The 13,929-nt window shown below is 48.4% G+C and overlaps 1 protein-coding gene across 1 annotated transcript in view; it reads right to left on the bottom strand.

The window, feature by feature from the left end:
• Nucleotides 1-3,261: 3,261 nt before the first annotated feature.
• The window catches only part of LOC135207577 (NADH dehydrogenase [ubiquinone] 1 beta subcomplex subunit 2, mitochondrial-like), a 34,419-nt gene continuing 23,751 nt past the window's right edge, over nt 3,262-13,929 (bottom strand). The window contains exons 2-3 of the mRNA XM_064239424.1: nt 5,793-5,916; nt 3,262-3,565 (exon numbers count right to left, since the gene is read on the bottom strand). Coding sequence (XP_064095494.1) covers nt 3,491-3,565; nt 5,793-5,916 — 199 coding nt within the window. The 3' untranslated portion in view covers nt 3,262-3,490. The remainder of the gene's footprint in view (nt 3,566-5,792; nt 5,917-13,929) is intronic.

The raw sequence follows: 13,929 nt of genomic DNA, 5'->3' as shown, positions 1-13,929 counted from the left end.
TCAGGTGTGAATGGCAGTGGGTCACAAATTGACCTGAAAAAACTAGTGAAAATGATAAGTAAAAAATACTGCGTATATGAGGTTAGAGTGTTATTATATAACTGTTCCTCAACAACAAAATACAGTAATACCTTGGAGGTTACGATTTAATCCGTTCCAGAAAAAAAAAAAACCCTGCTTCTGTAACTAAAAAAATCGGGTAACCTAAATGGATTTTTCCCATAAGAACTGTTATAAAAAGAGGGGGGGGCAAATAATTGGCGTTCCACCCGACCATGAATGGAACCATTCAATTCATATTTTTGATCCATTTTATTTTTGATTCACTAAGGTTGAAAAATTCGTTGTAGGAATTACATAAAATTTTAAATTAAAATTGAAGAATGAAAAATTAAAAATATAAAACACCTAGATTTAATATGCATGGCCAACAGGTAAAACCTGAAAACTTTACCTTTGGCGGGGTGGCTGTGGTGATGGATGGACGGAGACGGGAGGAGGGGAAGGGTGTAGGGAGGAGCGGGTTTATGGGCTTTGGGGGGGTGGGGGAAATCTCCCTCCGTGAACCACTTCTGGAAAGGACTTTCTCTGGTTCTTTCTCTAGAGAGACACCGTTCACTACAATCACTAATTTTACGCTTACGCGACACTGTGTCGTCTTTCACAATTTTGAAAAAAATATTTTTCTATGGAGGCTTGCTTTTTGTGTTCTTAAAATTTTATAGAAATGACCCACCCCATTATCGATAAACAAATTTGTTGCACGCCCTGACGCAGCCTTATTCGGGTGATTTTTCTCGATAAAACTTTTAACAATTTCCCAGTGTTTCAAAAAATCCTTGATCTCGCTCGAAGGAAGCGATGTGCAGCGTCCTTCCCCCTCCTCCTCAGATGAGATCTCCTCCGTTACCTGTCTCTGTTGCCCTCCTTGTGTAGCTCCAACAGCTCGTCGGTCGTCAGCTGCTGCCCATGCTCAGTCAGGAGGTCCTCGATGTCGTCCGTGTCAACCTCCAGCCCACTAGGACATGCCCAAGGAGGTACAATCTCGTCTTCAACTGCCCCCTTCTCGACGGTTTCGAACCCCTCAAAATAACTCGTTCATGCAACGCAGTCGGGCCACAGTTTCTTCCATGCAGAATTGAGGGTTCTCCTGGTGATTCCCTGCCAGGCTTTGTCAATCAGATTGAGGCAGTTGTAAACAGAGTAGTGATCCTTCCAAAAACTCTCTGAGGGTAAGGTTGGTGTGCCTTCCGTCATCTCAAAGCAGCGCTGGAACATAGCCTTCGTATACAATTTCTTGAAATTGGCGATAACTTGCTGGTCCATGGGCTGGAGTATTGGAGTGGTGTTGGCGGGCGAAGAACTGACTTTAATGAACTTGAATTCGTCCAGTAAGTCCTCTTCAACGGATGGAGGATGGGCAGGAGCATTGTCCATCACAAGTAAGGCTTTGAGTGGGAGGTCCTTCTCCCGGAGATACTTCTTCACCTCGGGACCAAAAACCTCGTTCATCCACTCGACGAACAAGATCCTTGTCACCCAAGCCTTTGTATTAGATCGCCACATAACATGCAACAGCTTCTTCTGCACGTTGTTTTTCTTAAACAAAGGCACGTGGATTTTCCGAGTGATACACGAGGAGAGGCTTAACCTTGCAATCCCCGCTTGCATTAGCACAAAACATAGGGTTAGACGTACGGGTCTTTCATGGGCTTGTGACCGGGATGAACGTCCTCCTGGGCATCTTCTTCCAGAATAACCCTGTCTCGTCGCAATTGAAGACTTGTTGGGGGAGGTATTTCTCGGAATCCACGAGCCTTTTAAACTCTTTTACGTAAGCCTCTGCCGCCTTCGTATCTGAGCTTGCAGCCTCACCATGGCGAACACACTGTGGATGCCAGTCCTTCTCTTAAAATTCTCGAACCAGCCACGGCTCGCCTTAAAACTGTCTTTTTCACTGTCTGCTGATGTGCCTGGCTCATTTTTACTCAAATCTTCGTAGATCTTACGAGCCTTTTTCGCAAATGATGCTCTCACTTATGGAATCTCCTGCCAGCTCTTCTCGTTTATCCAAACCATGAGCAAATTTTCTACATCATCGAGAATATAAGGCCGTTGTTTCGTCAATACTGTGACACCTTTTGATGCTTTACTGGCTTTGTTTAATTCTTTTTTCTTTTTTCTTCAAAATAGTGCAGATCGTTGATGCGACCGCTTGAAGAATGCTGCAATGTCTTCACGCGCTCGCCTTTATCATGCATTTGGATAATTTCCTTCTTCATTTCGACTGTAATCATCTCCTTCTTTCTTATGCTTTCCTTCTTGCTGCTTGCCTTCGTCATCTTGGGAGCCATTGTCTTTAGTATTTGGGTAATAGTATATAAGCACTATCACGGAAACACAAACACGTGCGCAAATCACTAAACAAATTTGAGAGCGTATCACGGACAGATGCGTTCAATCTTAACACCAGCGAGATAGTGAAAAGAGTTATGGTTTAAAACGGGTCAAGGGATGCGTGGGAGGAAGTCACGTGACCCTCGTTAAGTTTTGGGCCGAAAAAAAATGCGTTCGCCAGCGAGATAGTGAAAAAAGTAAAATTACATAAAGGTACATTCTGCAATCACTGCAAGCCATTTTTTCCCCAACGATAAATTCAAAAGTTCAATTGGATATCCAAAAACCACTGTCAATACAGGCAGCCCCCGGGTTACGACGGGGGTTCCGTTCTTGCGACGCGTTGTAACACGAAAATCATCGTAAGCCGGAACATCACCAAAAATACTAAGAAAACCTTACTTTTAATGCTTTGGGTGCACTCAAAACTATGTAAACTGCATTTTGATTGCATTTTGCATAAAAAAACCCTTCAAATATTGATTATTTTGCATTTTTGGTGTCATATTTCATTTGCCAGATAAACGTTGTAGGCATCGTAACCCTGGAAATAACTTCTGATGAACATAATTGAAAAGAGCCTTAACCTCGGAACGTCATAAGCCGAACCCGTCGTAACCCAGGGACTGCCTGTATACTGAAGAACAAGAGGGGAGAAGAGAGGTCAGACTCCACCTACTCTCTCCCCATTGGCTATCACCCTGCTATCACCAACCCTTGTTCTATTTTTAACCGGATCCAGCTGGCGCTTAAGAGATTTTCCCCTGCGTAAAGACCAGGTTTGTACTGCATATGAATATTTCGTTAAACAGCGTAGTCCTTGGATGGAGAAGAGATACTATAAAAGTAATAAAAACAAGAAGAAAAACTGAACATATATATATTTACATCACATGTCTGACACCCAAAATTCTAAATATTCTAGAACAGACAGTTAACTTTTATTGAAATCACATTCAATAATGCAAAGTGCAAACAATACAGTTGTTATGTAAATAAATATATCACTTTGCTTCATTTTCACAAAAGACTAAAGAAAAATATACCCTATGACTTACAAAGACAGCATCACGACTCTAGAAAATAGAGAATTTTAGTCTTCGTCATCAGGAGGAATACCGAGCTCTGCATCTGTCCACTTTGCGGGATCAGGATATGGGAATTCGCCCTGTAAATTAAAAACGGAATTCATTACAATTTTAATGAAGAAATAAAAAGAAGCTAGATTTCAATTTACGTTTACTAATAACATGAGATTCACTGAAACAAGAAAATCTATCATATACTACGGTGGTTAATAAAACCAGACCTTTAAGTAAAAAACTTGAAATTGAATGGGGCCAGCACAAAAGGGTATCGTCTTAACAATATATCTCATAAAGTTTACTGGAGGATACAACAAACCAGATTTACAAATATAGTAGTAACAAATCACAGAAACAGTAAGGTATATTTCATTTTGTAATAATGATTACATGTTTGGCTACTTTATCAGCATTTTCATTTCCTTTAATACCATCAAGCGTAAGGACCCACCATATTTCAACACAGACTGGTTTCATATAAATTGCAGTGAAAAATGTTTTAGCACTTAAGTTTTTAAACAAACCAATTTTTCATAATATACTGTATAACATTTAAGGGGGGCGGCCGGAACCCTTGTATATGGGGGTATAGGGCGAAAAATGCTAAGTCATGAAAAAATTCATGGAGCTTCATATGGCAATTGAGAATACGTATACGAAGTATTTCGTCAAAATTCCTCTTACTTCCGTAGTTACAGGGTAATTAGTTAATGTAACTCAATAAGCCTAAAACATTGATCCGTACAAGAAAATGCAATATTTCTTCTATTATCGTAAATTTTGATAATTATTGTCAAAGAAATTGGGAGAAATGGCAACTGTAGACATTCCCTGAGTCGAGAAGGGAGACTTCAGTGAGCTACCAAGTCCAACCATGATCCGGTACAAGCACAAACTTCAAGTAGTCTACACGTTCGATTTCACCTCTGACATTCGCTTGCTTTTACGTATGTTTATGTATGTTTCGGCAAGAATTTCCTCATGCCAATGAGGAAAAGACAAGGAAAACATCTCGCTAACATACAGAAGAAGAAAATTCGCTATAATAAGACGAGTTAGTGAAGGGGAGAAAGAGTTGCGTAGGAAGGAGTGCCCCATCTTGCCTCAAGCAGTGCCCCAGGCTACGATATATGAGCAAAGGGATCATCATTTATGATTAAATTATGATAAATAAAATAGTTTTGGTTTATTAATACACAAAAAAGAAATATACATTCATAATAATCATTATTTATTAACATTGTCTTTATAGATATACGAAGGAAAACTTTGAATGCCCGTATCTCAAAACTATACTTATTGACCTTTAAAATCTATCTTCTCACTTAGTCTTAAAGCTATAACATTGGAATTTGGTATATAACTCAGAAAGACATTATAGAACAATCAAATGAAGCCCTTTTTTCCAATTTTTGTTTCGTCTTTTTTTTATATGTTTTTTTCTCCTGATTTATAGGGTTTATTTTTTTACCATATTGAAAAATTCATATCTAGCAAAAAAATGACTTTTAGAAAAAAAAACTTCTCATTCAATTGGAGGTCTAAATCAGGTCTATACATGGTAGTAATCCTAGGTCTTAATATTAAATATCAAGGGAAGAGATAGAATCTGAAAAATGGTTATTTTCGGGATAAATCGCCCCAGCGTCACAAAACCGAAGGTCAGAGGCGAAAATCATATGCGGTTTGGAGATGTCCCAAGTCACCTTATTAAGTGGTATGAATATCAAAGTCCTGTCCTTAAAAAATGGCATTAGCCAGCCGGCCCCCTTAATTGTGTGGGGCACATCCAAGTGCATGAAGCAAATATATCTAAAATGAACAGAACCACTGCATATTTAGCCAGCTCCCTTTTATCTGAAGTACTTATCAATATAGCACATTCTAGCATTCCAATCTTCATCCTTAGAGTGAGGAAGGGGAGGGTGCTAGTTATGGGTATGTTGAGTGGGTCTTTATCTTGTTTTTATTGAAAAAATCACTTGGTACCAATATAATCAAGTAGCCTGAACTGCTATTTAATATAAATGGGTCTGCCAAGGAAGAAAACCCAATGGCACAAGTTACATGAAGCAGCTAATTATGGTAAAAATACCCTCAGCACTATATCCTATGTGTTGAAATGCAACTCAGTGGTTTCACTAAACTATGCTATAATATTGTATATAAAACCAACAAAGCCAATGAAAGAAAAACTAACATTTAAAGGGTATTTCCAAAAACCCAGACATAAGTGACTTAAATTCTACTTGTTGCATGCACGTATGACTGACAACCTTATCAAACTTCGAAGAAATCAGCATGACTTACTGTGATATGTTCAGGCTCCGTAAAAAGATGATAAAGGACCCACCACCACATCACAGTTCCTACCGCTTCAGCTTTCAATACTGTTACTTTAGAAGGAGCCTGGGGTGCTACACGATATGCCCATCTGTAAAATAAAGGAAAGGTTTACTTACTTACACCCAAATATTTGTGTTATTAATCTAAAGTAAACAAATGACTGTTAAAAGTCATGCATATTTCTCAGTCTGTAAGGAATAAGCAAATAAGCTTACCAATCACAAAAATGACAATTTGTCGAAAATTGCATTTTTCCTAACTATACAACCTGAGGTCCTTTAACAATAGGAAGTAGCTAGCGGCAGCTGGAAGTAGCTAGCGGCAGCTGGAACGGTCGTAAGCTTCGAACAAGGGCGGGAGAACGGTAGTTAAACTGCTTGTCCGATCGTCGCGCGGCCGCGACTGGGAGGTAAACAAATCACTTTTGCTTTTGGCCCATGCAAATAGCAGAGTGAGGGGTGGCATGAGGAGGGGACTTTATGTTAAAGGACCTCAGGTTTTGTATAGTTACGGGAAAAAATGCAATTTTCGACAAATTGTCATTTGTTCCGATACGTAATACAAACCCTCGGTCTTTAACAATAGGAAGACTCACTTCTTGGTGGGAGGAATCTGAGTCTTTTTGATGAACAGACTGGTGTTTCGTCCATCCCTGGAATGCCTCCTGGTCGTAAGAGCGAGGGAGGGATCCAAGCCTCTGTCCGATTGATCGGGGTGTGCACCGCAGGATCAATGGTCAGACCTCTGGGCCGAGTACTAAGAGAGAGGCAAGCGTATCTCTTTGTACCAGCATTGTAAGAACTTTTTCCTTTACATGAGCAAATGTAAAGTAATGGGTTTGTCTCATGTCGGCATCCACTTTCTCCCCCTTGTTGGAGAAGTGGTGGATATTTACTCCTATCTCTAGTTAAAGAGGTAGGATGGAGCTCTGTTGAATAGCTTACCTGCATCTGACTCCCTTCCCAGCAAGGTAACGACCGTATCCCTCTGCCCACAGGTAGAGGTAGAAAAAGATGGTGAAGAGAAGCCAGTCACTCTCATCATTCACGCATTCATTCTCCCAGTCATACCAGGAATCGATGCTGTTCTGCCTGCTCGGGTGCTGGGTAAGCTTACACCACAGGTCCCAAGGAAAAAGTATCCAAGGACTTGTGGGCAATATCCCGAAGGTAGAAGGACGTGAAGGTGGTCTGGTTGGCCCAGACACCTGCCTTCAGGGACCTGCGCCACGGAGAAGTTCTTACGGAACGCTAAGGAGGGTCCGATACCTCTGACTTCGTGGGCTCTCGGTCGGAGCGTACGGATGTCGTCGCTACCATCAGCTTCGTACGCTCTCCTGATCACCTCACGCAGCCAGAAAGAAAGCGTGTTCTTGGAGACTTCTTTCTTGGTAACCCCAGTGCTAACGAAGAGGCGTCGACACTCAGGCCTGAGATGTCGAGTTCTCTTCAGATAGCGCCGTAGCGCCCTCACAGGACAAAGCAGCATCTCATCCGCATCGTTATCGGTGAAGTCCAGGAGGGAGGGTGGGGATCGTGAAAGACTCGAACCTGTCGTCAGGGATCGACGATTCTGGGTCTTAGCTACGAAGTTCGGGACGAAATCGAGCGTCACAGATCCCCAGCCTCTGGTATGTTTAACATCATAAGAAAGGCCATGTAGTTCCCCTACTCTCTTCGCCGATGCCAGGGCCAGCCAAGAAGAGGGTCTTGAGGGTCAGATCCCTGTCTGACGACTCTCGGAGTGGCTCGAAGGGTCTTCGAGTCAAACTCCTAAGTACGAGAGTCACATCCCACGCAGGGGGCCTGAGTCCCTGGGTGGGCAAGACCTTTCGAAGCTCCTCATTAGCAAGGATATCTCGAACGAATTCGAGATGTCCAGTCCCCTCAGTTTTTAGGACGAGGGCCAGGGCGCTCTATATCCCTTACTGTGGGTACTGAGAGGAGCTTCTCTCGGCGAAGAAACACGAGGAAATCCGCTACCTGCTGAAGAGTGGCTCTGAGAGGAGACAGACCCTGTCTACGACACACCAACCAGAAGACGGCCCACTTCCCTGGTACACAGCTGCAGAGGACTGTCGGACGTGTCCAGCCATCTCTGTTGCTGCGCTACGAGAAAAGCCTCTCGTTCGCAAGAGATGGTGGATAACAGCCAGCCGTGAAGTTGAAGGGACTGGACTGCTTGGTGGTACCGTTCTACGTGTGGCTGGGCTAGAAGGTTGTGCCAAGTGGGTAGCTCTCTCGGTTGCGTCCGCAAGAAGAGCCAGCAGGTCCGGATACCAAACGGCTTGTGGCCGTTTGGGAGCCACCAGGATCATTCTGAGATTGGGAGTGACCAGGTGCTCGACTGATCACTTTCCGAATCAGACAGAAGGGAGGAAAGGCGTAAGCGAAGAGGTTGTCCCAGGGGTGTTGGAGAGCGTCCTCTGCAGCTGCCCATGGGTCCGGCACAGCTGAAAAGAAAACCTGAAGTTTTCTGTTGTGCCGGGTGGCGAACAGGTCTACGACCGGTCGCCCCCACAGGTTTGAAGAGCCTTTCCGCTACGTCTGGTGTAGAGACCATTCGGTCCCTATCACCTGATCCCGACGGCTGAGCTTGTCTGCTACTACATTCCTCTTGCCTGGAATGTAGCGTGCTGACAGCTCTATCGAGTGAGCCGTGGCCCACTCGTGCACCTGCACCGTCAACTGATGGAGCGGAAGAGACACTAGCCCCCCCTGCTTGTTGACATATGCCACTACTGTGGTGTTGTCGCATATCAACACCACTGAGTGTCCCACCAAGCGGTCCTGAAACTCTTGGAGAGCGTTGAACGCCGCCTTGAGTTCCAGGACATTGATGTGAAGGTGCTTTTCGTGATGGTCCCACACACCTGCAGTCAGCAACTCCTCCAGGTGTGCGCCCCATCCCTCGGTCGATGCGTCTGAGAACAGAAGCATCTCCGGGGGGGGAGTGCGTATGGGCACTCCTCTTAAGAGGTTCTTGTCGTCGAGCCACCAGGCTAGGTCCTGCCTCACCTTGTCCGTGATAGCCACGGGAAAGTAAGGAGGATCCTTGGCCTGAGACCAACTCTCCCTTAGTCTCCAACTGGAGAGACCGCAGGTGAAGACGCCCGTGAGGGACTAACTTCTCGAGTGACGACAGATGGCCGATCACGACTTGCCATTGCTGTGCATGCCTGTTCCTGCCGAGACAGGAACCGGCCGGCTGCCTCCCTGAATTTGCTGATACAGCAAGTCTGCGGGAAAGACTTGCCCTGCTACCGTATCTATCAGCATACCCAGGTACTTCATCTTCTGCTTGGGTTCGAGGTCGGACTTCTCGTAGTTTATCACGATCCCCAGATCGCGACAAAACTCGAGGAGTCGATCTCTGTCCTGTAGCAACTGCGAGCGGAGCTCGCCAGGACTAGCCAATCGTCGAGATACCTCAGAAGACGTATCCCGTTCGAATGGGCCCAAGCCGACACCAGAGTGAACACTCGCGTGAACACCTGTGGGGCGGTTGAGAGACCGAAACAAAGTGCCCTGAATTGGTACACCGTCCGTCGAAGATGAAGCGGAGGTACTTTCTGGAGGACTGATGGATGGGTATTTGAAAATACGCGTCCTTCAGGTCCACTGAAAGCATGAAATTCGTTCCCCCTGATCGAGTCGAGCACTGAGCGTGCCGACTCCATCGGTGAACCGCGTCGTGCGAACGAAGCGGTTCAGGGAGAGAGGTCTATCACCGGACGCCAGCCCCCCGATGCCTTCTCCCACTAGAAGAGGCGGCTGTAAAAGCCCGGTGACTGGTCCTCCACGATTTCTACAGCTCGTTTCGCCAGCATGGTCTTGATCTCCTGTCGAAGAGCGTTGTCCTTTGCTGATCCCCGGACATAGGTCTGTAGATGGACCGGGTTGGAGATGAGGGGGGGCCGAGACTCGAAGGGTAGTAGATATCCCTCCCGAAGGACGTCTACTATCCAGTTCTCGGCGCCGTAGCGCTGCCAAGTCGCCCAAATGGCTCGCTAGGCACCCCCCCACTTCCGGCAGCAGGTGAGGGGGAACGCCGTCCCTAGCGTTTCCCTCCTCGTTTTGACTTCTTTCCAGCACCTCCTCGGGGAAAGGAGGGTTGGGAGGAGGGCTGATTACGGCCTCCTCTAGCAGAAGTCGAAACAGCAGGAGTCTTCACACGGGGTTTGGACGGTGCAAACCGTCTTCGCAGCCTGTGGAAGCGCTAGCCAAGCTCTTTGGTTTGGCCGCAGTTACTCGAGATTGCCCAGAAACCTTCGAGACTGCCTGGTGGACTAAGCGGTCACTCTCGTCAGTGCGCCGCCGTTCCACCGCAGCGTCCACCATCTCTCCAGGAAAGAGAGCTGGGGAACTCCTAAGAGGTCCATTTCGTAGCCCGAGTGCCGCCTCACGCCCGGCCCCCTTGGTCACTCGGGTAAGGACTGCGTCCCTACGTCGAAGAACCAAGTTGGCCCACAGGTTAGCAGTCTGATGGGCGAGGTAAGAGATTGCTCTTCCTCCAGACTGGCACAGTCTCCTGAATGAAGCGTCGTCTTCGAGAGCAGAACTCCCAGAGCCGGCCGCTACTTTGGATATTGTGAGGGACCACAAATCCAACCAGGAAACTGCCTGGAATGCTGCCATAGCGGTAGATTCCAGGGCAAGTGCCTCCTGCTGCGAGAACCATAGGTTCTCCGACAGGAGCTTGCTGCAGGGACACACCTGGAGTCAGCCTCGCTAACTCCGGGTTAACCTGGTTTTGGCAGTATCGGGTCTTCCGAAGGCACGTAAAATCGCCTCTGCCGCTGTAGAGGAGGAGGAAGCAGCTTAGAGGACCGTCCGGATTTTAGCGAGTCCTCCCGTCCGAAGACGAGATTCTCCACCTGATCCAGGACCCGAGTCCGCAAGCTCTGATCGTGGCAACCCCACCATCATTTTGGGCTCCCTCTTGGGACCCCAAAATGATTCGAGCCGGGACGTGGGCTCTGCTGGTGGTAGCGGCGTCCTTCCGCAAGGTCATTATGCAGACGCATCAGCTTAATGACCTCTGCGAAGTTCCTCTGTATCTCAGGCGTTACAGCGTCTTGTGGAGTAGGACCGTTCCAGTCCCTCCAGCAAGAGCATATCCCTCGATACTCCTCCTTCAGAAGGAGGAACAGCGACAGACCCCTGACGGTCGCCTCCAACTACTTGCGCGTACGTTCTGGGTCGGTCCTAAGACCGTGCCTGAGCCGTACGGCGTCATAGCTGGGTCACGAGCGGCGCACCTCTTGTGATCGCTCCTCGGTACCTCGCTCCTCCCGGTATAGCCCGAGGAGGTTGAAGGTACGGGAGAGGCAGACCTGACGCTCCCCCCTCGCTCGCTGGCAGGACCAGCGTGCGTGGAGGGCTGCTGCTGATCGTCAACCCGCGGTGACGGTCGAGCAGCAGGCCTAGCCTTGCCGCTCTGCTGGGGCGATTGACTCGGCTGAGAACGTCGAGACCGATCTCATAGCTCAGGCGAGCTGCCGCTGGTCACCGTCTCCGCCCGGTCCCACATCGGGAGCGGCGGACGGGTGACCTGCTAGGCTCTCTGTCGCGTCGAGACCGGCCAGCGTCCTCTCGGCGCGTCAAACCGCTGGTACCAGCCGTGGCTGGTACCGGCGGCCCGTGGGGACTCCTTCCCTCGCCTCAACCCGTGGCCGGTCAGCGACCGTCACGTCAGCCCGAGCAGCCAGTTGATCGCTGCGAGAGCGTCCACTGGCCTGGCGAGAGTCGTGTGCACGACTCTCGCCAGTCTTCTGCTCCGCGCCGCTGTCTTGACGGCGAGCGAGCTCGGGCGGTCAAAACTTTGGCTGGACGGTCTTCTTTGGAAAGAGCGGTCCACTCGGTGCTTCTCGCGAACGAGAAGCGGCCGAGAGGAACCTGGTTTAGCGGCAGAACCGCTAGCACCAGGTGAGGACGCACCAGCCGAGGTGGTGCACCTCTGGTCCCCGTCGACTTCTTCTTGCAGAAGAAGCGACGGGCCCCGTTCCCGAAGGAACAGGAGGCCCACCAGCAGAAGAGCTCCCCAGCTCGCCTGAGCGAGCCGGGCCCTTAGAAGATCCCGAAGGAGTCTTCTAGGGGGGTGGGGGGGAGGAGGCAACCTTCTTCTTCTTCGGCTGTTTAGCCTTAGAAGTCGAAGGGGAAGGAGAGGCAGCAGACGACGAAGAAGACGACGAAGAAGACGACGAAGACGACGACGACACCTTCCTCCTCTTCTCTTCTTCTTCGCCAGGCTCCGCAGGACAGACGTCAGTCTTCCATCCAGGAGGGAGCCGGGGCAGTTGCCGAAGCAACAGGGCCCGACTGCACCTGTCCGGAAAGACCTGAGACTGTTACAGCACCACCAACAGCAGGAACAACAGGAACAGGTCCGGGAACAGCAGGAACGGCAGGGACATCTGAAAAACAGAATGCGCAGGCCGCTGATCTGAAAAGCAAAGAGTAGCTGGGACGGCAACAGGTACGGCAGGCACGGCAGGTACCACGGGAGAGCCAGGCGTCCTGTCGGCAGTTACCGTCATCCGTGGCACTGGCGGCAGGTCCAGGGGGGTACTCTTTGGGCAGCGGAAGTCCGGGGTCGGCAAAGGAAAAAATCCAGGTGGTGGTGGCACCGTCCTCTTTGGCACGGCAGTAATGGGTTTTTGTATAGCCGCCGTGGGTGTCACCGACATTATATGAGGCGTATACACCAGATGCGGTGGCATCTCATATGCTGGTGTCGTTACTGTGGTAGTAGTCGTGGTCACCGCACCATGAGTGACCACTGCCGACCCCGCCAACCGCTGAATCAACCCATGGATGCTAGGCACTCCCTGCAGTCCCAGCAACTCCCACACCTGTCCCAGGTCGTCCTTCGCTGATGGCACACCTGCGGAGCAACAGTCGGGTTAGTCAGAGGGGTTCCCTCACGCCTGGGGGAAGAGGCACCCCCCCAGAGCGGACGGAAGACCCCGAGTACAGCTGTACGTCCGGGTAGCGGGCGCCCTCATCCACATCGACGGATCGAGAGAGGAGAGGACTCCGCTACCCCCCCCACCCCCGCAGGGGAAGGCGCGAAACGTGGGGGCTGGCCGGGGGGTGGCAGGAAAGAGGACGAAGTGTCCGTTACCAAAGGAGTCACTGGACTTTCCGATGACTTCTTGGGCGGCCTAAGTCTCTTCTGCCCTCGTACAGCACCCACTGCGCTCGGACCAATTCATACATGTGACACAAGGGCTCGTTGCGGGAGCACTCTCGCCCCGACAAGAGTACAAACCTCGTGGGGGTCCACGTCAACAAATATCTAAAAACCTCCCACATCTACGCCCTCCAGCCCGGGGGGAACACACTCTACGGGCGACTGGAGGGCGCGGCGATATCTCCATTTCTTCCAATTCACTCATTGCAAGATCAATAAAGAAATGTACAAGTACTTACAGTCACTCCTGATTTATACAGAAAGAGAGGCAAATACTCAAACTCAAAGCAAACGACAAAGCGGGCAGAGCGATGACGAACACGTCCTTCCCACACACGGCCGAAAGCAAAAGTGATTTGTTTACGATCGGACAAGCAGTTAACTACCGTTCTCCCCTTGTTCGAAGCTTACGACCGTTCCAGCTGCCGCTAGCTACTTCCTATGTTAAAGGACGAGGGTTTGTATTACGTATCGGAACAAATTTAAACCTTTCCTACTATGCTACATACAATGCTTTTCGAGTACTTATCAATAGTAATATAGTTCTAAAAAACTTAGGCTAAACCAACATAAAAAAAAATTACCCAGAATCATACAGATCCAGACCTTATGATCACGATAAAAACGTTTGTGGACGTATGGTATAGTATTTATGTGTTCACTCATAAACATAAATGTTTGAAATAACAGCAACAGCAGATAATAGCAGTCAACATTGTTAAAGATGTAATAATCCTACACCACCCACACTTATCCACCTCTCAGCAAAGAAGGTAGTATACCTGGAGGAAGGAGTCCCAAGATGTTTGTCTGCAAGGAAGAAGCAGTAAGCTAACTCCTACACTACCTAGCCTAACTCCTCTAGATTGCCAAAAACTTACCAACAACAGCAATTTTACCCTTGCAA

The sequence above is a fragment of the Macrobrachium nipponense genome, chromosome 32 (genome assembly GCF_015104395.2).
Source record: "Macrobrachium nipponense isolate FS-2020 chromosome 32, ASM1510439v2, whole genome shotgun sequence".
In the NCBI taxonomy this organism is placed as follows: domain Eukaryota; kingdom Metazoa; phylum Arthropoda; class Malacostraca; order Decapoda; family Palaemonidae; genus Macrobrachium; species Macrobrachium nipponense.
The sequence above is the reverse complement of the archived record's forward strand: the minus strand, read 5'-3'. Positions and strand labels throughout refer to the sequence as shown.